This window comes from Eumetopias jubatus, unplaced genomic scaffold (genome assembly GCF_037043125.1).
Source record: "Eumetopias jubatus isolate StellerSeaLion01/CBP00866 unplaced genomic scaffold, mEumJub1_p1.0 scaffold_15, whole genome shotgun sequence".
In the NCBI taxonomy this organism is placed as follows: domain Eukaryota; kingdom Metazoa; phylum Chordata; class Mammalia; order Carnivora; family Otariidae; genus Eumetopias; species Eumetopias jubatus.
The window spans coordinates 44,728,886-44,756,697 of NW_028274821.1; the positions used below are offsets into that span (position 1 = coordinate 44,728,886).

General features: G+C 41.0%; 1 protein-coding gene across 1 annotated transcript in view; it reads left to right on the top strand.

Moving 5' to 3' along the window:
- ADAMTSL1 (ADAMTS like 1) overlaps positions 1–27,812 on the top strand; it is a 936,829-nt gene that overhangs the window by 845,759 nt on the left and 63,258 nt on the right. Inside the window, exon 24 of the mRNA XM_088018750.1 lies at positions 3,157–3,291. Coding sequence (XP_087874876.1) covers positions 3,157–3,291 — 135 coding nt within the window. The remainder of the gene's footprint in view (positions 1–3,156; positions 3,292–27,812) is intronic.

Sequence of the window (27,812 nt, forward strand, 5' to 3'; positions counted from 1 at the left end):
CTAGTTTTCTCACTAAGAGAAAGCTATCATTCTAAGAAAAAAAGGAATCTATGAGAAATATGAAGAATCACACACCATACATACATACACACACATTCATATATTAGAGACCTCCTTGGGGAAAAATAATTAAACTTTATACTCATATTTCCATACCTGCAATTGCTCATAGACCAAAGCCTAGGGTCTCTAGCCCTTGCCCGCTCAGGTTTCAGAGAGGCCCCGGTGGGTTTTCATCTCACCAGTGGCTGCATAAACCTCCAGTCATCTTAGAAAGCCACAGGAAGGCAGCTCTGTGACAGATGTCATTTGTTCTGTGTTGGGTTTCATCCGGCTGAGCTGCGTACGAGTCTGGAGCCCGGGGCCCAGGCACGGTTGCCCCACACTGAGTTACGGGGCTTCCTGTGGGCTTTTCCTCCCAAAATAAGCCTTGATTGTCGCCTGCACTGACAGAGACAAGAGCCTAGGATGCGTGGTTGCTACAGTAGCTTTACCAACGAAGGGCATGCGTTCTGCCAGGCAGCTCTTGCAGCGTTGCGACTGAAGACTAGTGTGACCGTGAACATGGAGCTGGATGAGGAGGACATCTTCCCATTTAACCAGACATGATGGGAAAAAAAAAAATCACTGGTTAGACTCTTAAGCAGTGGGCTTTTCTTGATCAGACGCCTTGGTTTATTAATCCAAGTATTTTTATTTGTACAGGTGGCTATGAACATAGAAATAATGTCTCTCTTTTTATTTTAATTAGCCAAAAATGAGGCTTAATTTTTAAACAAGGGATTTTGTGTATAAAACTGAGCTTTCAGGCCAAGCTCTGTGACTTAACCTGTAGCATGGAGACTTGATGTGTAATGCGACTTTCATTCATTTATTCCTGTGGCTGTTGAATGAATATTCATGACGTATTGCCTCTAAGTTCCATCTTGAGTGTTGGGATCAATTTAAGAGGTGACCTCTGTCTTTGGAGAATTTACGGTTTCCCTCGGAAGATCAAATGGACATGCACCAAAGAAGAACAATATGATAAAAGTTCTAAGGGCATTAGGAGGGGCTGACATTTGGCCCAAGAAGACCTGATGGTTTTGAAGATGGGACATAACCTCCCTTTTTGACTTTTAGGAAATAAGCAAAGGTTTCTTGAGTTTAATATTCTTTTTTTTTAAGATTGATTGATTGATTGATTTAAGAGAGAGAAAGCACTAGCAGGAAGGGCAGAGGGAGGGAGAGAAACTCAAGCAGACTCCCCACTGAGCAGGGAGCCCAACACAGGGCTGGATCCCACAACCCCAAGATCATGACCTGAGCCAAGACCAAGAGCTGACTATTAACTGACTACAGCACCCAAGCATCCCTTGAGTTTAATATTCTTGAGGGAATATTCAGTATTCAATTTCAGTATCCTCAAGGGAATATTAAAAAATGGGTGATGGACATTAAGGAAGGCACATGTTGGGATGACCACTGGGTCTTGTGTGTGGGTGATAAATCACTGGATTCTGCTCCTGAAACCAGGGAGGCACTATATGTTAACTAACGTGAATTTAAATTTTAAAAAATAATTACTTAAGTTTAAAAAAATAAAAAAAAATGGGAAGGGACTCTAGGTTGGAGTAAACTACTACCATCAGTTCCTAAAATCCTGGTATTTCAGAGTAAAAAGAGATCTAGGAAATGATGAGTTTCCTCACCATTTTGTAGACAAGGAAACTAAGGCTCAGAGGAATTAAGTGACTTGCCCAAGTTAGTGAGTGACAGAGCCACAGCTCAAATAGAGCATTCCTGAACCCAAACATGATGTTTTCACCTATACCCAAAGAATATTTTTAAATTATATATAACATATATAATGTCTTTATAATTTATGTATAGATATAGAAACAGATGTAAAAATCTCAAGCTCATCATTGTTCTCTGTATGCAATGGTTTTTTGCAGTCAAGGCAGAGTAGACAGAAGGCATATTTCTGAAGCGGACTCTGAAGCCATCATGACTTACTTGCCACCCTTAACAAGTATCTGACAAGGTGACAGGCACATAATAGGCCCTCACTGAACACTGATGAAATGACCATCAGTTACAAAAGAAATACTCCTGCTTCTCTTCAGACTCCAACAAGTGCTCTAGAGAAAAAGATGGGAGTCCCCCTTGGGAGATGTAGGAAGTGGGGAAACAGGATTCTGCTTCTTTTCTCAGAGAATCTTGAGTCCTCTCACCACCAGCTTCAATAGGTGCTCTCCTCTTTATTTGTCCAGTGGAAATGATAAGCCACTCTATTTCCCATTTGTGTCACTTTGGGCTCTGGTTAACTAGACCCCTGATGACTTCAGCCCTAACTCCTTCTAAGATTTTAAAGAACAAATCATCCCTGTTCTGCTTATCTGGTCCTACGTGGGCGTAAAAATCCAGACCACAAAGCAAATTCACTTTATCAACTTCATAAATAAACCTTTTTCTTCATAGAAAACGTCACTGGTAGGCTTCTTTTATATAAGGAATTCCTGGGTCCCCTGGATAGTGCAGTCAGTTAAGCATCTGATGCAGTTTCGGCTCAGGTCATGATCTCAGGGTCGTGAGACTGAGCCCCGTGTCAGGCTCGGTGCTGGGCATGGAGCCTGCTTAAGATTCTCTCTCTCCCTCCCCCTCTACTCCCCCCCGCCATGTGTGTGCGCTCTCTCGCTCTCTAAGATAAAAAATTCCTGTGGTGATGTATCCATATCTGTGGGGACAGTAACAGAGTGTTCTAAAGGATACCGTAAGAGTTAAATGAAAAAAGGAATGAAAACTATTTAACACAGGACTTGGCATATAATAAATGCTGAAGAAGTGTTGGCTTTTTAAGAGTATTTTTATAATATAGTTTAATTTGCCTACACATTTATAGAGACCCAGTGGTACTGTGGTATAAAGTGGTATACAGTAAGGAACTCCTAAAGTCAACATGCCTGATTCTTATTACTGACCTTACTGTTTTGGGCACCAAATACTAAGCTTGAAATTCTGACTCACCTTGATAGGTACACTTTCTCTGTGGGAAAAAAATGATGCTAAAAGGCAACCCTAATGCCTGCCTTCAATGCATGCCCATCTTTCCTTCCCCCCTTACTACAGCCTTCATGCTTTACCCTGCCTGACTCCCCATCTGCCTTCCCACAGATCCCCCCCAAGTCCCCACACGGTTGGAAGACATCAGAGCCTTGCTTTCAGCCACTGGACCGAACCTTCCTTCAGTGCTGACGTCTCCTCTGGGAGCACAGCTGGTCCTGGATCCTGGGAATTCTGCTCTCCTTGGTGAGTCCAAATCTCTGGAACATTGGGCTGAAATCCAGGGCTGGACAGGATTTATGGATGGGTGACTGCTTGCAGGTGGGAGGGAGGCAGCAGGAGGGGGTGGCCAACAGGAAATCACTAAATTGCCTACAGAATCCAGACTCACCAGTGGAAACTTGGCTGACTTTCCATGTGAGGTGAGTGCAGATCTTAGTCTGGACTCTAGCTTGTCTAGATTCCAACATGGCTCCTTTCTGAATCCTCTTGGGCTAATACCACAGTCCAGATCCTCTCAATCAGATTGACTCACTGAACAGTAAGTAAGTAAAAAGCAGAGTAGTAAGAATAGCTCCTATATCTCCTCTCCCCTTGCCAACCATACCCCAGTGTGCCGCCATGACCTCCTCATAAGTAAACTAGAGCTATCATCAGCTTTCAAGAAGAAAAAGCTAGGTAATTCTATTTAGGCTAGCCTTCTATAGGTAGGGCCTGAAACCAACCCAGATGGACTCCTCAAACAGAGTGTTTATAACTTTACCAGTACAGCTTCTCTGGCATCTGTCAATGGGAACCTTCACCAGGTTATTGCCCACATGGCTGGTGCCCTCTGGTAGCAGAGAGGTATATGAGGGCATCCATGCCCTGGACCCTTCACACCAGAATCATGGAGATGCCACAGGAACCTCTGTACTCCTGTCATGACTTCTGGAGAGGGTCAAGTCAAGGTGGAAGAGAAGAATTATCTGCCTTCAAAGGCCTGGGGGGAAAAAAAAAAAACAGGTCTACAAAATGGGGGAAATCACCATGCTAACTCTTTGTGGCCCCAAATGTTGCTAATGGTAACCAAAATTATTCCTTTGGCTCAAAGTTGCAAGTTTCTCTTTTCTCCTCCCCACCACCTAGCAAAGAGCGGGAGGCCAAAGGGTGCCTAGTCATACTGGCCATGTTGCTAAGTCAGACTTATCAACATGGCCGGTATAGGATTACAAACAGAGAGATTGCCTTCAGGTTTCATTATGATCTGAAATTAACGAAGAATACTCATAGTGTATGAGCATATGGAAAAAGCCTATAATTTCTCTGTTTCTGATCTGATCCTAAAAATAAGACACATATAATGACAAGTAGCCCTATTCTGTTTCCTATAACTTACACAAGCTTGGCATTGAGTTTTTCCACATCATGTTAATCAGAATTCATGGAAGTTCCAAACTGCTTTCTTTTGGCTTATAAATGGTAAATGTATTCCAAATTAAATGTGAGCATTGTAAGCTTTTTTTTTATTTTAGACTCATCACTATGAGAAATTGTCATAACTATTAATCATAGCCCAATCACTAGCAGAGTGTGCAGGAATAGTTTATTTTCAAGTTCAAATAACTCTTGGGTCACTCAGGTGCCATTCAGCATGCTGGAAAAATTAACCTGCTCATGTTTTTCCGTGATAGTTTTACTTTCTTTCTCCGTATTCTGGAATAATATTTTGTCTCATTCTAGTCATAAGCAATAAGAATTTATTGTGCTTTATGCTGCTGCGTTCCATCGCTAGTTTATAGTGCTTTGTTACCTTAGACTGGTATTTAAATCTAACAGTTGAGAGACACCATAATACCCTAGTTCAGATCCAGACTGTTCCATTTGAATGGGACAGCAAGTCAGTAACCATAAGTTCCCTGAACGTAACTGCTTAGGCAACATGGACTCTGGCGGTGAATGTTGATGCCCCGCCAGCATTGTAGAAGGAGGGATCTGCACAGAATTGTGGAGATGAAGTAAGAAATGATGTCAAGTTTCAAGACTCTGGGAAGTAAGTCATTTGAAACAGACCAGGGCCTAACTGATGCTTTGGAGCTGAGCACAGAAGGATGGGTGGGATTCAAATAGGCAGCAAGGAAGGGAAACAGACATTGAGGGTGAAGAAGATACTATTAGCCTGGTGATGATAATGTGTAGCAGATATATCAGGTATCTGTAAAGAAACAGCTATAAAATACCGCTACTTTAAAAGTGATGATGGGCAGCTTAACTGGGATAGAAACTAGACCATTTAAAGGAACAAGCCTCAGCCGGAGCTTGTCCACTCAGCTTTGGCTTTGACCCCTTACCCCAAGAATTCTAATATGCCTCCTCCATCTTGAGCCTCCCCAGCTATTGACTCATCCTAATCTGTTAGCCTAGTTGCTCTTATTTGATTCCCATCCCTGGCTCCTGTTGGTGGCCCTTTTAGACCAGAGCGCCTGCTCCGGGTAGAAAATTAGGTCAGGGAGTTAAGTCTGTGTAGGATTGCTAAGCACTTAGAATGGTAAACAGTGTCAAATGTAGAGGACCTTGATTATTAGACAAGGAAATAGATTTACTATGTGGGACAGATCTTTAGAGGGTTTTTAAATAGGAGAATGATGTACTAAAAGTAATATTTGAAAGAATCTGGTATCCTGTAAGAGTAATCAATAGCGAGAGCAATTTAAGGAAGAAACCCTATTTTGAGGGTAACAGATGTTCTAGACCAAGATGGAAATATGTGGCGAAGATACTGTTAATCGCCCCTTCCACAACCAACACATCTCCAATCAATCACTTCATTCTTTTTCATTCAGCCCAGGCACTGCCTTGGAATTCATTCTAACATTTCCACCAAGCACAGTGGCAGTTGATATATAGGATGAAAGCCATTTGCCAACCCTGTTGTGGCCAGTAAATGGTGACATTCCTGTGTATGTATTTCTCCCATCGATGAGATTAGTTGGCTGCACCAGATTCAGAGAACTTTGTGGTTTTGTGGCATAGAGATAATAAGTCATGGACCTTGATTCTCATGTTTTCATGGGAAGAAGGAAAGAAGGGAGATTGGGGGTTTTTTAAAGCCATATATCAGAGCTAACTCTTCTCCCTTAGAAATCAAGCCTTGAGATTCTCAGTAGGTGATTCTATTCCAGAAATTACTGTTTTAGTTGACAGACATTCTGGCATTGATTTTACTTCAAGCCACTGCCGGAACTTCCAAGAAGGAATGTTGATTGAGCAACACATGCATGGGCCCATATGGGCCTCACTTTCCATGACTGCAAGTGAAGACTTGGGACCAATAAATCCCTTGTTGCTCTCCTACTCTTTGCTGTATGACACAGACATGGAAAATTGCCAGTGGAGGCTTGGCCATGCAAAGTGGACCCAACCTAACCAGATCCATTGTCCTAGGCAAGACGGGTACTAATTTTCTTTGTCCTTATTTAACAGCTGTCCTTTCTGCTGGGAGGCCTGAGCTGTGTCAACTGCTACAGAGGGCAAGGCCCATGCCACCCCCCTTTAGTGGTCTGGGTCCAGGTCCCTCCAGGCTCCAATTTTAGAGTAGCAGCATCTCACGCCTCCCCACACACCTACACCTTTTTGCAGGCTTCTGTTCAATTTGGGGGCGGTCACTAAGACTCAAAATTAATATTTCTCACAGTATCATTTATAGGGCATTAACACTGGCAGTATGCAAAAAAATAACTTTTATTGGGGTTTTTATTATGAGAGCAATACAACTTCATTGTAGAACAATTAAAAATAGAAGCAAAAATAAAAAACTGAAAATTATAATTGCCTAGCCCAGATAAAACCAGTGCAAATATCTTTTTCCTAGCCATTAATATGCAATATTTTGTCTAAAACAAAATCATATTCCATATACTGCTTACAACTTTTTTCACTAACTGGTATATAACAATTATGTTTCCATGTCTCTAAATATTCTTCTACAGTTTTAATTCTGGTGGCTGCATTGGTAGGAGGTATCAAATTCAACCAACTCTCTAATATTGAACTTTTAGATTCTTTGCAATCTTTTGCTAGTATAAAAACATAGATAAGGTGAATATTCTTATTCCTAAAGTTTTTGTGTGCATCTCTCTTAGGATAAATTTCTAGAAGTGTAATTATTGCGTCAAAAGTTTTGTATATTTTAATTTGTGCCGTTTTCAAATGGTCCTCCAAAAAAGTTCTACTTATTTATATGTGCACAGCACTATTTGAGAATTCTCACTTCCCTAAAATATTACCAACAGTAGCTATGACCAAGAGTTTTTACACTTACCATTTTAATTGGTGAATACACAAAATACAGTCTGAAAACTATATCATTTTAAATTTTTATTTCTTTATGATCTTTAAGAATTCTGGTTTTTAATATTTATTAGTCATTTACATTCATTTATGAGTTGCCTGTCAGGTCCTTTGTTCATTTATTGATAGGTATTTATCTTATTTTAATGATTTGTAAGATACATTAGATATTTATATATGTTTGACATAAAAGTTTTTTAACAGCTTTAATTGAGAGATAATTGGCAGTGGCATAAATAAATAATATATATTTAAAGTCTAAAATTTGATGTTCTGATACATGGATACACCTGTGAAACCATCACTACAGTCAACATAATGAACATATTCATCACCCCCAAAAGTTACCTCATGCCCTTTTATAAAATCATGCCTTCACACCCTTGCCCCACCCCATGTCCACCCCCAGCAACAACTGATCTACTCCCAGTATAGATAGATTAGATTAGATTTCTAGGATGTTTTATAAAAGAACTCATACTTTGGGGGGAATGTCTTCTTTCACTCAGGTTAATTATTTCGGCATTCATCCATATTGTAACATGCATCAACAGTGCATGTTTTTGTCAACTAGTGTTCCATTGTACAGCTAGACTGTTGTTTGTTCTGTCACCCACTTGCTGAGGGACAGAATGGTCATTTCCGGTTTCTGGTTGTTACAAATGAAGTTGCTATAGGTATTCGTCTACTCCTCTTTGTACGGACACACACTTTCATTTCTCTTGATTAAACACCTAAAAGTGAAATGGCTGGATCACATAGTAGGTGTTTGTTTAACATGTTAAGAAACAGCCAGACTGTTTTCCAGTATTCCAGACTTTTTTCCAAAGTAGCGGGACTACTCTACATTCCTACCACCAGTGTCTGACAGTTCTGGTTTCTCCACGTCCTCCCCAGCACTTGCTGTAGTCAGTCTTTTAATTTTAAACATTCTTCTAGGTCTGCAGTCGTTTCTTGTGATTTTAATTTGCAATTTCCTGGTAGTTGTTAATGTTGAGCATCTTTTAGTGTGCTATTTGCCATCCTGATTTCTTCTTGGGTGAAGTGTCTATTCAATTTTTCCCTGTTTTTGTTTTTGTTTTTTAATTGGGTTGTTGGTTTACTTACTGAGTTTTGGGAGTTCTCTATATACTTCAAATGCAAGTCTTTTATCAGATACATAAATTTCCAAATATTTTGTCCCAGTCAATGACAGTCTTTTTACTCTTTTAGTGTCTTTCAAAAAGCAGAATATTTTAATTTTGATGAAATTCAATCTATTCATTTTTTTCTTTTTGAGATGGTTCTTTTGCTATTGTATTTAGGAAATTTTGCCTACTCCAAGGTACCAAAGATCTTCTCCCATATTTTCTTCCAGAAGCTTTATATCCATATTGTAGGGATTTAAGTTTTACAGTTAGGTCTATCATTTCTTTTGAGTTTGTTTTTACCTAAGGCCTGAGGTATATATTGAAGTTCATTCTTATGCATATGGTTACCCAACTTGTTCCACTACCATTTGTTGAAAAGCTTATTCTTTCTCCACTGAATTGCCTTGGCACCTTTGTGGAAAATCAGTTGTCATTATATGTTTGGGTATATTTCCAGACCGTTCTGTTTCAGTGATACATTTGTCTCTTTACCCCAATACCACATTCTGCCGAACACCCTATGAATCAGGAGGTTTTCCAGCCTGGCTGATAGGAACAGGTACTATTCTGTACCCTGTGTGAACACCAGAAACTGCTACCTCTAATTCTTTCCTTTTTCCCCTGCCTCTGGTAGTTCTTTACATGCATGCACTAATGTGCATCCTACTGAATACTCAAGGGGGATCTTCTTCAGATTTCAGAAATTCATTTATTCATCCCATCTCGCAGTTCTCTCTTCTCTGATACTCCATTCTGTGAACTTGAGCCACCTTGATCTCCCTGTGCTTTCAGCTCCCTCTCCTGAACTCGTGAGTCCCCAGGGCTCCACCTGGGTTTCCCTGTATTTTTTTTTTTTAAGATTTTATTTATTTGACAGAGAGAGAGGGCTCAAGCAGGGTGAGCTGCAGGCAGAGTGAGAGGGAGAAGCAGGCTCCCCGCTGGGCAGGGAGCCCAATGTGGGTCTTGATCCCAGGACCCTGGGATCATGACCTGAGCTGAAGGCAGACACTTAACCAACTGAGCCACCCAGGTGCCCTCTGGGTTTCCCTGTATTGCAGCCTGTTTCAAAGCGCTGAGCTGGGGCAACATTGTTTTGTTTCCCATTTCTCATGGATTGGTGTCCTTCATTGCCTAATGTCCAGTGTCTTGAAAACCATTGTCTCTTACATTCTGTTCATTGTTTATTATTTTAGGCAGGAAGGTAAATTCAGTCTCTTACTCCATTTTGATCAGAAATAGGCATACAGATATGTGCAAATAGGTGTGTGTGTGTGTATATATATGTATATATATATACACATACACACATATTTATGATGTGAATGTTTTAAATATTTGCCTAGACTCAGCTGATACGCAAATTTGGCAATCACATTCTAGAATTATTACATAAACACTTTTAAGAGATAATGTCTTACAGGGTTGGCAAACTATAGTCCCTGGGCCAAATCTAGGTCACTGCTTGTTTTTGTAAATAAAGTTTTATTGGCATGCAGCCATGCCCATTTATTTACCTATATATTGTCTATGACTTCTTTCATGCCATGATGGCAGAGTCAACTACTTGTGACAGAAGCCATACAGCCCAGAAGCCTAAAGTATTTCCTTCCTAGTCCTTTGCAGAAAATGTTTGCCAATCGCTGATCTAGTCCATCCACCTCATTATGTAGAAAGAACACCAAGGTCTATGGTGGTGATCACACATCTCTTGTTTCTGAGGAGGATCAGTCTTTGCACTGTACCACTCTTTTATCCTGTCACTAGATTAAGTTTTCTCCATGAAGTAAAATAGCCTGAAAGGAAAAAGCAAGCCAACAAACCTGACTTATAGTAGTAGAAGTCTTTCTCAGAAGGTCGGGAAAGAGAGGCCCTAGATTTCTGTCAAAATTAGATAACCTTGGGTGCTTCCAATAAGAAAACATATGATTATATGTGGCTTAAGAAAAGCAGTTCAATCTCTTTTCTCAGCCTATCTGATTTAGGTCCAGAACCTGTTAGGCTGTCTCACAGAATATATCCATAGGGTTTGGTCCGCCCCCCTATATTTAGTCCCAAACTCTCCATGAGCAAGCAAGCTGGGATGCCCAGGCAGAGGGACTCCTGACTTCTCTGCTGGAACCTCATGCCATGCTAGTCTCACAGAGAGCCAAACAGCACAAACCTTTTCTCGTCCCTTGTGATTTATCAAGAGGAGAGAGATTCAGGCATTCAAACCTGGGTTTGCAGAGTAAAGTTTTCCCGTGAAAGAAGCCATTGTGCCTGGCCCCTCTCCCCAGCCGGGGGCTCAAGGGTCACAGTCAGCACACGCAGCAGCCTCTCAGCAGCATCAGCAGGCTCCCCAGGGCCCTGCATGGTAACAGTTCCACTTCTCAGAGCCCTTCCAGTCCTGGAGAAGCCAGGCAGTGAGGCCAAGGCCCACCCACAACAGCCAGGCGGTAGTGTTTTCCTTCTGACCACCTGAGACCAGCAGCCTGCACATTTTCTTCTCTATTCATTTGAAGAGCTAAAAATTGCAGAGCATGGTTGGCCTAGATGCAGTTCCTACAAATCATACCACACCAATGAGGGAACTATGGCTGGAATGTATGAGACCCAGATCTGGAGTTTAGGGTGCAGTTTATAGTCATTGTTTTCATGTAAACCCCTCAAAGTAAGAGGATATTTCAGAAAACAGTTGAATAAATATTAATGTTCAAAATTGAAAGCCTTGGTGAAGGGCCTAAGAAGGCAATATCTGAAAGATAGATCAGTTTGCTCATTGAATAAATATTTGTTGAGTGCCTAATATGTCCCAGACACTATGCTAGGGGTGGGGATACACAGTAAATACGATAGAAAAACCTAGGTCTCATTCATTCATTCCAGAAAAATTTATTGAGCATTTACTAGGCATTAGGCACTGACCTAGATATGAAGATACAGTAACACACAAACAGATTAACATACCTGCCCTTGTTTGGCTTGAACTCTGGTAGACACTTCCAGTCTGATGGGGAGAGTTATTCAAGTAAGAAGACTGTGATCAAAATAGTAACTATTGGAGCCCTGGGGGCGTATGACAAAACAGCACTCCTGGCCTGAGGTTTAGGCAAGTTTTCTTGAGGAGATATTTGAACTGAGATTAGAAGAGAGGCTGGAAGCTATCCAAGTGAAGAGCGAGCATCCCAGACAGAGGAGATCCAGAGCATTCCAAGGCAGAGGAACCAGCAGAGGTTCTGAAGCAAGAAAGCCTAGAGCATTTAAGGAAGCATCATGGCAGTAACTAAGGGGAGATTGGCCTAAGATGAAGGTAAAGAGAGAAGCAGGAGCAAGTTGCTGGCACTCTGTGAGCCCTGGTAAGACTTTCACACTTTGCACTAGTTGCAATGGGAAGTCTCTGAATGGTTTAAAAGCAGGAGAGAGACATCATCTGATTTGTGTATTAAAAGCCTGTTCTGGCTACTGGGCAGGGGATGGGTCCCAGGGAAGAGACTAGATAGAGTCCACCATTTAGGAAGTATTTCAGGTAAGAGATAACCATGGGTGAGAGTAGAGAGCTGGAGAGAACGGAAAGAAGTGAACAAATTCAGGGATTTGTAAGATGTAACACCGACAGGGCTTGGTAAATAGGTTAACGTCAGGGGGCAATGGTCATCCATACGATTCTCTGGAAAGCTCATGTACCTGCTATGTGCTCATGACACATTTCAGACCACTGAGGTCAACATATTGGAATAAAATGGAGAACTGTCTAGGTATACAACTGTAGAAAGTGTTGTTAAAAGATAGTCAAAGCTGTTCTTATTAAATTCTGGTTCATTTCCTTTACACACACCTGTCCAGTCTCCCTTAGATGCAGGGTCCTGTGCCCTCCCCCAGCATTGGAGCTCAGAAGCAGTAGGAGAGAGAGAAAAGTCAGTCACGTGTGAGAAAAAGCTCTAAAAAGTCGCAGAAAAAGCCAAAGGGAACAGGGAAGGAAGGACCCCTTTCTTTGGCGAAGGGAAAATCAGAGTGGGCTTCAGAGAGGAACTGTTCAAACTCAGTCTTAAATGATGAGTAAAAGCATTCCAAGTACTGATGGCATAGACACTGATTACTGAGCAACTTCTATGTTCTGGGCACCCTTGAAGGCACTGGGGATGCAACAGAGAACAAAATAAAAATCCCTTCTCTCATACAGCTTTCATTGTGCTATGGGAAATAGAAAGCAAACACAATGAAGTAAATGACATAGTATATTAGAAGGTATGGAAGGCATAGTATATTAGATAAGTGCTATGGAAAATAAAGCAGGGAAGAAAGGATGGATAGTGCCTATATGGGAACGAGGATGCAATTTTAAATTAGATTGGCAAGACAGGGCTCATCGAGAAAGTTATCTTTGAGCAAAGACTTGGACCTGAGCTGTTGAGCCTTGCATGTGTCTGGAGGAAGAGAAGAAGGGAAATGAGAGAAGAGGAGGGGAGGGGAGGGGAGGCAGTGGAAGAGCCAGTGTGGAGTCCTTGAGGCAGGGACATGCCTAGTGTATTCAAGGAACAACAAAGAAGCTAGTGTAGTGGGGCAGGAATGGAGTCATTGGGGTTGTGTGTGGGAGAGAGAAGATCAGAGACGTAAAAAGGCTGAGGGCAAATTGTGTAAGGCCTTGTAAATGGTCATGTTAAAATAGCAGTGAGAGAACTATAAATGGCCAAATTTATAAACAGACTCAATATCGCATTGAGCATCATGGGCTTTTCCAGGATTAGGCAGGGGCAGGCAGAAGTGATTTCTTTTATTGGAAACCATGTGGCCAACTGAATATTATATAGCTGACTCTAGTAAAAGAGAGGTTTATCAGGCTGGCTCTGGTACAAGCAATATTGCTGACTTAATTTGACTCACATGTGTTGGGCACCTGCTACCTCTACCTGGCCCTGAGCTGGGCTTCTGCAGGCACGTGCCTGGCCATTTCCTTCGTCCAGGAAGAGGTTCCCAATTGCACTAGAGTCCCCTGAGAAGTTTAAAAAAGAAAAGTCCCCCCTGAGACCAATTAAGACAGACTCTCTGGGGGTGGGGGTACGCATCCGTACTTTCAAAAACTGATTCTCAGAGATTGAATGGACTTAAAAAGTCACTTCCACATCCCTTTCTATTCATATAGAGGCTGGGCTGGGGAAATGGTAGGCTTTATCATTTAAAAAAAATTTAGCCTGGCTTTCAAGACTCCTTGCTATTCAGACATAGCCTCTACATGGATCTTTCTATCTTATTCCTATCTCAAATGATTCCTCCATTCCAATCAAACTGTTCCCTAGTAATTGCCATGGCTTTGACCCTTTCTTGCCTGGAATACCCTCCTGTCCCTTCCTTTCTAGCTAAATCCTAGAAGCCTTCAAGACACAGTTCAGCCATTCTATGAGGCCCTCTTGTAGTGCTTCAGCCTGAGCTGATCCCACCTTGCTGACCTCCTGAGGCACCTACTCCAGACCAGGGATGGGCAAACCTTTTCCATAAAGGACCAGATAGGAAGGAAACACTTTACACGTTGAGGGCCACAAGGTTCCTGTTGCAAGGACTCAACTCTGCAGTTGCCGAGTGGAACAGCCATGGACAATAAGAAACAAATGGATGGAGCTGTGGTCCAGTAACACTTAATTTACAGGAACAAGGTTTGGCGCTCAGGCCATCGCTAGTCAACTCATGCTCTAGACCACTGATAGGACACCAAGCAGACCACCGTTTGTATTATTTTTTTTTTAAGATTTTATTTATTTATTTATTTATTTATTTATTTATTTATTTATTTATTTGACAGAGAGAGAGAGGGAACACAAGCAGGGGGAGTGGGAGCGGGAGAAGCAGGCTTCCCGCGGAGCCCAATGTGGGGCTCGATCCCAGGATCCTGGGATCATGACCTGAGCTGAATGCAGACGCTTAATGACTGAGCCACCCAGGCGCCCCACCGTTTGTATTATTAAAGGTATCTCCCATCTATGTCATGTCTCCCAATTAGATTCTAGGTCCTGGGGAGAAAAGAGGCTGCATAAATATTCTCAGGTGAGGGGTACCTGGGTGGCTCAGTCAGTTAAGCATCCAACTCTTGATTTCGGCTCAGGTCATGATCTCAGGGTGGTGAGACTGAGCCCCGCATCAGGCTCTGCACTGAGCATGGGCCTGCTTAAGATTCCCTGCCCCTCACACGTACTGTCTCTCTCTAAAAAAAATACTCTCAGGTGATTTAAAACAGGATTAGGTAGCAGGACCTTGGCTTAGAAAGTCTCTTGAGTCATTTCCATCTCATTTCTCCTATAATTAAAACTTTATCATCTGTTCCACATACTTCCACTCTCACCCCACCCTGTACACTTCCTGATTATTCTGATACAGATCGGATCGAGCACTTCCTGCACCCCATTAGGAGGCAATTCACACAGTAAAGGTCAGTCAGTACACGAAGCCACACCTGTTGGGAAGCCACTTTTTCATGATTGTTCGGAAGACTAAGATCATTACTGCTTCCTCTCTAAAGATTACGTGGGAACGGCAAGTTCTGATGGCCAACAGTTAGATAAAAATTAATCCACCATGGGGACCCATCCCATCAGAAATTGCAGACATGGCCAGAAAAGTGCTGCGGAGAAAAGGCAAAAAAAAAAAAAAAGGAGAGGGCTAGCATACTTGATGAGGGAGAGGGAAAGAAGAGAAATTTATCCTGACCTTTTTTGAAGAGACATGAGTTGGCATCTGTTTTCTCATTTATATTGAAAACCTGAGGTTTTATGTCACAAGGAAAATGCTTTTGATTTCCTATAGCTTTGCCCACAAAAAGAATATGCTTTGCTATTAAGAAGAAAGGTCAGCATTTGGTCATTGTTTATGGCATCTGCTTATGCACATTTGTCTTTTCTTTTTAATAAAATCCAAAGGAGAGAAGAGAGACCCCATGGGGACTGCAGGAAGCTCTATAGCACATATACTATAAAACTAAATCAGGATTGCAGCAGGCATTTATGAGGAAGCCACAGGAAGGAGGGCTGTGGTTCTTTAGATTCGAGTGAACATCCATAAATTTAAAAAGACACCAGAACATAAGTGACACTTAAAATAGTTGGACACAGAAAGCAAGGCAGTAAATCTCCCTGCCTAGCCACCGTCCCAAGCCACAGCAAGCATCCAGGCACAAGCTTATTTTAAGACTCCAAGAAGTCAGGAAATGGGGACCTTGAGAAACTTACACTTGCCCCTGCCCTTTCCTGGCACAAGGACACAATTCCCAGGCCCGCCTGCCCTCACCACCATGTTTAACGGGAATGACGTGAATGAGTCGGATGTCCCAGAAATGACAGGTATTGAAAGTCCATCAGTGGGAAAGTGAGGAACTCTACACTTTACCTAATAAATCCTTTCTCAGCCCTGCACTGGCTTTTGAAAGTACCCACTCTGGTTCCGTGCCTTCTTGTGTCTGTGTGGTGCTAGAGGCAGTTTTACGGCAGTCCCAGGGCCTGGAAGCAGATGGTGGAAGGGAAGACGGGATCATGACCTAAGGTCCCTGCCTCAGTTGCACAATGGAGGGGACAGTGCTGGTACCTCATCTAGAAGACCTATTTCCAAATCCTCCGTATCTGCTTCGTCTATTATAAATAATTTATCTTAGCCCATTTGGGCTGCTATAACAAACACTATGGAGTGCGTGACTTATCAACAACAGAAATGTATTTCTCATAGTTATGGAACTGGAAGGCCAGGTTTGTGGTGCCTGCACAGTCATATTCTGATGAAGGCCCTCTTCCTGTTTCAAAGCCAGCACCTTCTTGCTGTGTCCTCACAATGTGGAAAGGGCTAAGGATCTTCATGGGGTCTCTCTTATAAGAACACTAACCTTGCCATGAAGGTGCCACCTTATGATCTATACACCTCCCAAGGGTCCTATGTCCTAATACCATCACACCAAGCATTAGGATTTCAGCATATGAATCTGGGGGGGGGGGGGCGGGGGGGAGACACTAACATTCAGACCATAACAATAATACCCATCTTGCAGAATTAATTATACTAAGTGAGATGTCATAAGCAACCTGCCCAGTTTAGTGCTTGGTACAAAGTGGTTGCTAATAGATGTTAATTTCCTGCCTCCATCCCTTACTTCCCTGTTGAATCTATGAACCAAGAAGTCTATTCTCTTCTTCACTGTGGTGTCTGGCACAAGTTCTTCCTTATAGGACCAGAACTTGTTGCCATTTTGAGTGTAAGTTACCGGCTAAAAAATCATTCAGGAGACAGGTGCCTTACTGAAGGGTTCATTCTATGCCAGGTGCTAGGTAGGAACTGAGAAGCATGATGTATGTGCCCCCTGACACCAAGGAACTTATCTAGTTAGAAACCATAGCACAGAAGGGAGAGTAAGAAAGCAATGTAAGTTGAGGAGGAAGAATAAACAGTACTGAATGGCAGCTCTGTGCATTTATAATAAAAGACCAAGGTTTCAGTTCTCTCCTGAAAGTTCTGTTCCCATTTCTCCATCTAAGGCCCATGCTCTCTGTTGGGACCCTTCCCAGGCACATTAGAGTGGTTCGGAGTGCAGCCTCTGGAGTCAGAAAGCCTGGCTCAGCCGCGTGGTAACAGCCTTACTACCCTGAACAAGTTCTGGAAGTTCTCTTTGCCTTTGACTGTAAAATGGAGGTAATAACTACATATACCTCCAGGGCTTTTGGAAGGAGTAAATGAGGTAATACATATAAAGTGCTTAGAATGGCACTTTGGCACACAGTAAATGCTCAGCTAATGCTAGTCATTACTATCTTGGCAATACATGTTCTTGCCCGAGCCCTCCCCTTCTCAAAGTGGAGGAACCAGGAAACTTAAGGATGCCCTGGGGATACCATATTATATACTTGCGAGGTGCTAAGAGAATAAATCTTAACAGGTCTTCCACAAAATAGAAATGGTAATTATGTGAGGAGATGGAAGTGTTAGCAATGGTGGTAATCATTTTGCTGTAAGGGTGTCAAATCAATACATTGTACACCTTAAGCTTACACAATGGGTAGGTCAATTATATCTCAATAAAGTTGGAAAAGGGGGGAATGCCCCTTGGAGGCCAGGTCCTGAAGGCAGAGATAACCTACCTTTTCACTAACTTACCCATTTTATGCTATCCATATTTCCTTTATATATTTACCAATATACTTATATATACCAGTATATATTTACATATATATTTTTGTAAAGTTCTTTTTAGTCAAGTTCCCTTTGACCATTTCAACTTCTCTCAGATAAATTAAGCAAGAAAAAGGAAAAGGTTTTTGCCCACTACTGAACCAAAAAGATGAAAAGGGCATGAACTTGGGAATAGGACTTGAACAATGGTCAAGTCATATAACCTTTATGAGTCTTCCTTTCTCCTGAGTAAAAGGGGTTGCTAACCCATCTCTCAGGACTGGTTTGAGAGTCAAACGCAATTAAATATGTAAAAACATTTTGTAAACTCTAAAGTACTCTATAAAACTTAGTTGTTGCCCTGATCCTGGGGCTAGAGGTGAGGATGGTAGTAAAGGTAGGATTTCTACGATCCCAAGGAGAAGGCAAAGTCTCTGGGGAGATTCTGGACCACTTGTGAAGCCCCTTGCTTCCACCCAAGAGTAGTTTCCTTATTGTTCCTCTTCGCTGCATACTGGAATGTAGATTGCATTGTTGTTTTTTTAAGGGACCTGGGGAGAGGATGCTGACTGTCCTGGAGAGTGTTGCTCATAAACTACAGAGGACTCACAGCGCCTGGGTTGACTTCATGGGGCAGTGGGACCTGAGCAGCACCATGGAGGATATATGGGATTAGACAGGCCAAGAAAGGAACACAGGTGTGAGTTAGGCATCCCTCGTAAGAGCAGAGGACAAGGTGCTGTTCCACAGCCAGCCTTGGCCCATGGAGTCCAGATGTCTGGACTCGTTTTTTTGTTTTTTGTTTTTTGTTTTTTTGTGCAAACCAAATGAAATGGAATGGAATCAAAACTCAGTCAGGATCTTGTCTCAAATCAGTCACCTATTGCCACACGTAGAGGTTTGCAGTCTTGTATCTTTTCATGTGTTATGCCTGCTGTGTTCGGGAAAAGTTTGGAAAAGCTGAGTTTGGCAAATATTATGGAAATCAAGTTTGTTTAACCTCTTACCAGAATTTGCTTCAGTTTTTTCTCTCTTTTGTGAGGCAGAACTACCACCCAGCTTCTGCTTCATAATACCTTTTTGTCTCCTGGATAAAGAGTAACCCAACACTCTCTCTCTCTCTCTCTCTCTCTGTCTCTCTCTGTCTCTCTGTGTGTGTGTCTCCTACACTCCTTAACTTCTCCTTGTTGCCCACGGGTATTGGCCTTGACATTATAATTTGAGGGCTTCCTTAGACCTTAAGGCTCTTAGAGTTTAAAAAAAAAAAAAAGACAGTCCATTTAATTGTCCTTTGCTCTTGAAAAGAAAACAAACAAGAAGGTACAGTTTTCTTCAGGGCATCAGTTTTAATATCCTTTTTTATGTCAAAAAAAGACTTTCCAAGTACACAAGAACCTGGGAATGCTCGTTTCCTGTGAGGAGAGTAGCCAGGTAGCTGGAGAAGAGGCGGGAGGGGGAAGAGAGGGAGAATTTCACAGCATTCCATTTAGTTACACTTTAAATTTTGAATCACATGTATATATTAACTATTCAAGAATAAATGAATGAAATCTGGACTGGAAACCTAGCTTGATTCCACAGATATTTCTTACAACTCTACTATCTGCCAAGAATTACACATCTTGACTCAGCTTATGGTCTGGGTCTCCCATTCTATGCATACATAGGACAAACAACTTGGGAAAACACCCTCCCATTTGCTGGTAGAAAGGGGAGCAGGGTAGGGAGCTGGAATCACATTTCAGCACCCTTAAAATCCCAGTGAGGTACACATTGGTAAAGTTGGGTTTTGATTTTGTTACAGCATTTTCATGATCATTCTGGGAAGGATGTTTTGCCAGGATATCCCCATGCTAAGGTCGCAAGTAACATTCCTAAAAACAGAAGAAGATTTGCACCATCCCTGAAAACCTATCCAGCTTAAAAAGGATTTTGTTGACCATCTGCTATTCCCTAGCCACTAGAGCCTGTCAAAGCAAATCTTAGAAAGTGTATTCCAAAGGGAAAAAATGATGATAATAGTTCTAGAAACATAACCTAGTAATATGTCTGTATCTATTTAAAAGTTCAAACTCTCTTTCATCATTCACCTTTAATACTTTATCTCTGAAAGGTATGTAGAAAGACAAGTTTCATTCCAAAAATCATTCTGTCAAGAACCTTTTTATGTGAAAATCCATTATGATTATGGAATTCTCCATTTCTCTGTTGGCAGTGCCTGCTCAGAAATAATGAGCTCCCTGTAACTTTTGTTGCCAGGAGATAAGCCCCAAAACTCATTCAGGGCCCTTTCTGGAACGTGGCAGGGACCGTTGTATCTAATGTGTGACTCTTTGAAATGGTATCAAGAGAGATAAGCTAGCACATGCCTGTCTGTTGTCCTGCCAGCTTCCTGAGCCCAGAAAAAGAATTTAGGCCCTGCAGAAAATGACCACAGTGTTCTTCTATGAACAATAAAGACTGCCTCTTAATTCTTTGCCTTGTAATCCTGCTGTTCTCGACTTTAATGAACTTTCGCGGCATCTCGGATCCTTGCTCAAAGCTGTAATTCAGGGAGTGACTCATCACAGTTAGCTCTGAATGCATGTCAGGGACATAGAGAGGGCCTCAAGATTTGGGCAAAGATATTTCTTTGAGGCACACTGAAATCATTCGCGAGATGGTGTAGTTACAAAAGAAAAAATATTATAAAAAGTTAAATTGGAGGTAAAATAAAACAAAACTTTTGTTAAGAAGTCTTTAGAGAGCTTTTATTTGATTTTATTATGTTAATGTTAATCACCATCATTAGTTTTTGATGTCGTGTTCCATGATTCATTAAGCTTTTAATATTTAATAAACCAAAAAACGCATCCGGTCCTGTGACTTTTGAAGGATTTTCCCTCCCTTCTCCACGCATATTCCCCTTTGAAAATGTCTATTCTGCCTGTTAAACACTGTAGACAAATCAAAGCCTGGAACATAACTTTGTTTTATTCAAATGCTGCTGATGATTTTTTTTTCTCAGATGTTTAAAAATACTTAAAATATGATTAAACATACGTGAAATGAAGCTCCAGCGACCCCATGTTCTGAGCCATCAGCAATTTTACTGCTTTGGGTGTTCATGTTTATCAAACCCCCAATCCTCCAAATCCTGAGGTCTTGGCAGAAGGAGAAGGGTTTTCTCTCACACATGTTTTACTTCTTGATTTGGTATAAGAATTGCTTTTTTCATTACCATACTGTTATTTTGACATAATCTCAAGTTCACAAAAAAGTTGGAAGTATAATACAAAGAACTTTTTCTACCTGATCCGAATGAGTTGACAGCACAATAGCCCATCACCCAGTGTGTATTCCCTTCAAGTTGTGCCAGTTGTCCCGAGAATGTCCTTAATAGCAAAAGAATCCATCCTGAATCCCACACTGCATTTAGCTTTCATGTCTGTTCACTCTTCTTCAATCTGGAACCACTCCTCCGGCTTCCTTGACTTTCATGACCTTAACTGTTTTGAAGATTATGGGCCTGTTATTTTAAAATATGTTCCTCAATTTGGATTTGTCTCAGGCCTCCTCATGATTAGATTCAAGTTATGCATCTCTGGCCAAAACATCACAGAAATGATGCTGGACTCCTCTCGTTATACCCAATCACGTGATCACGATTGCCATCATACCATTACAGTTGATGTTAATTCCAATCACTTGATTAAAGTTCTATCTGCCAGGCTTTTTCATTCTAAAGTTTCCCTTTTTTGCCCTTGTAGAATGTCTTTTGAGAAGAGACGCTTTGAGATTATGGTAAATATTCCACTCCTCACTTAACTTTGAATTTATTCAATGACTTATTTATATATCTGCGTGGACTCAGAGATTCATATCTTGTTCAATGGGCTATAATCCATTGCTATCCTCTTTTGTTCTGATGTAAGAAATTTCCCAAATTCATCCATTAGAGCTCCTTTTTTTATTATGTTAATCATATACATTACATCATTAGTTTTTGATGTAGTGTTCCATGATTCATTATTTGCATCTAACACCCAGTGCTCGTGCAGAACGTGCCCTCTTTAATACCCATCACCAGGCTAACCCATCCCCCCACCCCCCTCCCCTCTAGAACCCTCAGTTTGCTTTTCAGAGTCCATCATCTCTCATGGTTCATCTCCCACTCCGATTTCCCCCCTTTCATTCTTCCCCTCCTGCTATCTTCTCTTCTCTTTTTTTTTTGAACATATAATGTATTATTTGTTTCAGAGGTATAGATCTGTGATTCAACAGTCTTACACAATTCACAGTGCTCACTATAGTACATACCCTCCCCAATGTCTATCACCCAGTCACCCCATCCCTCCCACCCCCCACCACTCCAACAACCCTCAGTTTGTTTCCTGAGATTAAGAATTCCTCATATCATTGAGGTCATATGATACATGTCTTTCTCTGACTGACTTATTTCGCTCAGCATAACACTCTCCAGTTATATCCACATCATTGCAAATGGCAAGATTTCATTCCTTTTGATGGCTGCATAATATTCCATTGTATATATATATATATACCACCTCTTTTTTATGCATTCATCTGTCAATGGACATCTTGGTTCTATCCACAGTTTGGCTATTGTGGACATTGCTGCTATAAACACCGGGGTGCACGTACCCCTTCAGATCCCTACATTGGTATCTTTGGGGTAAATACCCAGTAGTGCAATTGCTGGATCGTATGGTAGCTCTATTTTCAACTTTTTGAATAACCTCCACACTGTTTTCCAGAGTGGTTGCACCAGCTTGCATTCCCACCAACGGTGTAGGAGGGTTCCCCTTTCTCCGCATCCCCGCCAACATCTGTCATTTCCTGACTTGTTAATTTTAGCCATTCTGACGGCTGTGAGGTGGTATCTCATTGAGGTTTTGATTTGGATTTCCCTGATGCCAAGCGATGTTGAACACTTTTTCATGTGTCTGTTGGCCATTTGGATGTCTTCTTTGGAAAAATGTCTGTTTCTGTCTTCTGCCCATTTCTTGATTGGATCATTTGTTTTTGGGTGTTGAGTTTAAGAAGTTCTTTATAGATTTTGGATACTAGCCCTTTATCTGATAGGTCATTTGCAAATATCTTCTCCCATTCTGTCGCTTGTCTTTTGGTTTTGTTGATTGTTTCTTTTGCTGTGCAAAAGCTTTTTATCTTGATGAGGTCCCAAGAGTTCATTTTTGCCCTTGCTTCCCTTGCCTTTGGCGATGTTTCTAGGAAGAAGTTGCTGTGGCTGAGGTCGAAGAGGTAGCTGCCTGTGTTCTCCTTTAGGAATTTGATGGACTCCTGTCTCACATTTAGGTCTTTCAACCATTTGGAGTCTATTTTTGTGTGCGGTATAAGGAAATGGTCCGGTTTCATTCTTCTGCATGTGACTGTCCAATTTTCCCAACACCATTTGTTGAAGAGACTGTCTTTTTTCCATTGGACATTCTTTCCTGCTTTATCGAAGATGAGTGGACCATAGAGTTGAGGGTCCATTTCTGGGCTCTCTATTCTGTTCCATTGATCTAGGTGTCTGTTTTTGTGCCAGTACCATACTGTCTTGATGATGACAGCTTTGTAATAGAGCTGGAAGTCCGGAATTGTGATGCCATCAGCTTTGCTTTTCTTTTTCAACATTCCTCTGGTTATTCGGGGTCTTTTCTGGTTCCATACAAATTTTAGGATTATTTGTTCCATTTCTTTGAAAAAAGTGGATGGTATTTTGATGGGGATTGCTTTGAATGTGTAGATTGCTCTGGGTACGATTGACATCTTCACAATATTTGTTCTTCCAATCCATGAGCATGGAATGTTTTTCCATTTCTTTGTGTCTTCTTCAGTTTCTTTCATGAGTATTTTATAGTTTTCTGAGTACAGATTCTTTGCCTCTTTGGTTAGATTTATTCCTAGGTATCTTATGGTTTTGGGTGCAATTATAAATGGGATTGATTCCTTAATTTCTCTTTCTTCAGTCTTGTTGGTGGTGTATAGGAATGCCACTGATTTCTGTGCATTGATTTTTTTTTATTATTATGTTACGTTAACCATCATAAATCACATCATTAGTTTTTGATGTAGTGTTCCATGATTCATTGTTTCCGTGTAACACCCGGTGCTCCATGCCGAACATGCCCTCTTTAATACCAATCATCAGGCTAACCCAACCCCCATTCCCCTCCCCTCTAGAAATCTCAGTTTGTTTTTCAGAGGCCATTGTCTGTCATGGTTCATCTCCACCTCCGATTCCCCCCCCTTCATTCTTCCCCTTCTGCTATCTTCTTTTTTTTTTTTTTAACATATAATGTATTATTTGTTTCAGAGGTATAGATCTGTGATTCAACAGTCCTGCACAGTTCACAGCACTCACCATAGCACATACCCTCCCCAATGTCTATCACCCAGCCACCCCATCCCTCCCACCCCCACCACTCCAGCAACCCTCAGTTTATTCCTGAGATTAAGAATTCCTCATATCAGTGAGGACATATGATACATGTCTTTCTCTGATTGACTTATTTCACTCAGCATAACACTCTCCATTTCTATCCACGTCATTGCAAATGGCAAGATTTCATTCCTTTGATGGCTGCATAATATTCCATTGTATATATATAACACCTCTACTTTATCCATTCATCTATCGATGGAAATCTTGGCTCTTTCCACAGTTTGGCTGTTGTGGACATTGCTGCTATAAACATCGGCGTGCATGTACCCCTTCAGATCCCTACGTTTGTATCTTTGGGGTAAATACCCAGTACTGCAATTGCTGGATCATGTGGTAGCTCTATTTTCAACTTTTTCAGGAACCTCCATACTGTTTTCCAGAGTGGCTCTGTGCATTGATTTTATATCCTGACACTTTACTGAATTTCTGTATGAGTTCTAGCAATTTTGGGGTGGAGTCTTTTGGGTTTTCCACATAAAGTATCCTATCATCTGCAAAGAGTGAGAGTTTGACTTCTTCTTTGCCGATTTGGATGCCTTTGATTTCTTTTTGTTGTCTGATTGCTGTGGCTAGGACTTCTAATACTATGTTGAATAGCAGTGGTGAGAGTGGACATCCCTGCCATGTTCCTGACCCTAGGGGGAAAGCTCTCAGCTTTTCCCCAGTGAGAATGATATTCGCTGTGGGTTTTTATACACGGCTTTTATAATATTGAGATATGTACCCTCTATCCCTATACTCTTAAAACTTTTGATCAAGAAAGGATGCTGTACTTTGTCAAATGCTTTTTCTGCATCTATGGAGAGGATCATATGGTTCTTGTTCTTTCTTTTATTAATGTATTGTATCACATTGATTGATTTGCACATGTTGAACCAAACCTGCAGCCCAGGGATGAATTCCACTTGGTCGTGGTGAATGATCCTTTTAATGTACTGTTGGATCCTATTGGCTAGTATTTTGGGGAGAATTTTTGCATCCGTGTTCATCAAGGATATTGGTCTGTAATTCTCCTTTTTGATGGGGTCTTTGGTTTGGGGATCAAGGTAATGGTGGTTTCATAAAACGAGTTTGAAGGTTTTCCTTCCATTTCTATTTTTTGGGACAGTTTCAGAAGGATAGGTATTAATTGTTCTTTAAATGTTTGGTAGAATTCCGCTGGGAAGCCATCTAGCCTTGGGCTTTTGTTTGTTGGGAGATTTTTGATGACTGCTTCAATTTCCTTAGTGGTTATAGGTCTCTTCCCAGTTCTCTGTTTCTTCCTGGTTCAGTTATGGTAGTTGATACATCTCTAGGAATGCATCCATTTCTCCAGATTATCTAATTTGCTGGCATAGAGTTGCTCGTAATATGTTCTTATAATTATTTGTATTTCTTTGGTGTTGGTTGTGATCTCTCCTCTTTCAGTCATGATTTTGTTGATTTGGGTCATTTCTCTTTTTGATAAGTCTGGCCAGGGGTTTATCAATCTTGTTAATTCTTTCAAAGAACCAGCTCCTGGTTTCATTAATCTGTTCTACTGTTCTTTTGGTTTCTATTTCATTGATTTCCGCTCTGATCTTTATTATTTCTCTTCTCCTGCTGGGTTTAGGCTTTATTTGCTGTTCTTTCTCCAGCTCCTTTAGGTGTAGGGTTAGGTTGTGTATTTGAGACCTTTCTTGTTTCTTGAGAAAGGCTTGTATTGCTCTATACTTTCCTCTTAGGACTGCCTTTGCTGCATCCCAAAGATTTTGAACAGTTGTGTTTTCATTTTCATTGTTTCCATGAATTTTTTTAATTCTTCTTTAATTTGTGGTTGACCCATTCATTCTTTAGTAGGCTGCTCTTTAGCCTCCACGTATTTGAGTTCTTTCTGACTTTCCTCTTGTGATTGAGTTCTAGTTTCAAAGCATTGTGGTTTGAAAATATGCAGGGAATAATCCCAATCTTTTGGTACCAGTTGAGACCTGATTTGTGACCTAGGATGTGATCTATTCTGGAGAATGTTCCATGGGCACTAGAGAAGAATGTGTATTCTATTGCTTTGGGATGGAATGTTCTGAATATGTCTGTGAAGTTCAGTTGGTCCAGTGTGTCATTTAAAGTCTTTATTTCCTTGTTGATCTTTTGCTTAGATGATCTATTTCAGTGAGGGGGGTGTTAAAGTCCCCCACTATTATTGTATTGTTGTCAATGTGTTTCTTTGCTTTTGTTATTAACTGCCTTATATAATTGGCTGCTCCCATGTTAGGGGCATAGATATTTACAATTGTTAGATCTTCTTGTCGGATAGACCCTTTAAGTGGGTATAGTGTCATTCCTCATCTCTTATTACAGTCTTTGGTTTAAAATCTAATTTTTCTGATATAAGGATTGCCACCCCAGCTTTCTTTTGGTGTCCATTAGCATGGTGAATCTTTTTCCACCTCTTCACTTTCAATCTGGGCATGTCTTTGGGTCTAAAATGAGTCTCTTGCAGACAGCATATAGATGGGTCTTGTTTTTTAATCCAATGTGATAGCCTGTGTCTTTTGATTGGGGCATTTAGCCCATTTATATTCAGGGTAACTATTGAAAGATATGAATTTAGTGCCATTGTATTGCCTGTAAGGTGACTGTTACTGTATATTGTCTGTGTTCCTTTCTGGTCTATGTTGCTTTTAGGCTCTCTCTTTGCTTAGAGGACCCCTTTCAATATTTCTTGGAGGGCTGGTTTTGTGTTTGCAAATTCCTTTAGTGTTTGTGTGTCCTGGAAGCTTTTTATCTCTCCTTCTATTTTCAGTGACAGCCTAGCTGGATATAGTATTCTTGGCTGCATATTTTTCTCATTCAGTGCCCTGCATATATCATGCCAGTCCTTTCTGGCCTGCCAGGTCTCTGTGGATAGGTCTGTTGCCAATCTAATGTTTCTACCATTGTAGGTTACAGATCTCTTCTCCCGAGCTGCTTTCAGGATTTTCTCTTTGTCTCTGAGACTCATAAGTTTTACTATTAGATGTCGGGGTGTTGACCTATTTTTATTGATTTTGAGAGGGTTTCTCTGTGCCTCTTGGATTTCCTTCCCCACATTAGGGAAGTTCTCTGCTATAATTTGCTCCAATATACCTTCTGCCCCTCTCCCCTCTCTCTTCTCTTCTGGGATCCCAATATTTCTAATATTGTTTTGTCTTATAGTATTGCTTATCTCTCAAATTCTGCCCTCATGATCCAGTAGTTGTTTATCTCTCTTTTTCTTAGCTTCTTTATTTTCCAGCATTTGGTCTTCTATATCACTAATTCTCTCTTCTGCCTCATTTATCCTAGCAGTTAGAGCCTCCATTTTTTATTGCACCTCATTAGTAGCCTTTTTGATTTCGACTTGGTTTGAATTTAGTTCTTTAATTTCTCCAGAAAGCGTTTCTCTAATAACTTCTGTGCTTTTTTCAAGCCCAGCTAGTATCTTTAAAATCATCATTCTGAACTCTAGTTCTGACATCATACTAATGTCCATACTGATTAGGTCCCTGGCAGTCGGTACTGCCTCTTGTTCTTTTGTTGAGGTGATTTTTTTCCATCTTGTCATTTTGTCCAGAGGAGAATAGATGAATGAGAGAACAAAATGCTAACAGGGTAACAATGTCCCCAGAAAATATACACTAAACAAATCAGAAAAGACTTGAAACCGAGGGGAAAGAAAGAAAAAGATAAAAACAAAAACAAAACAAAACAGAATATGATCAAATATGATCAGGCTGGTGCATAGATCACTGCCACACACTAGATTTTGG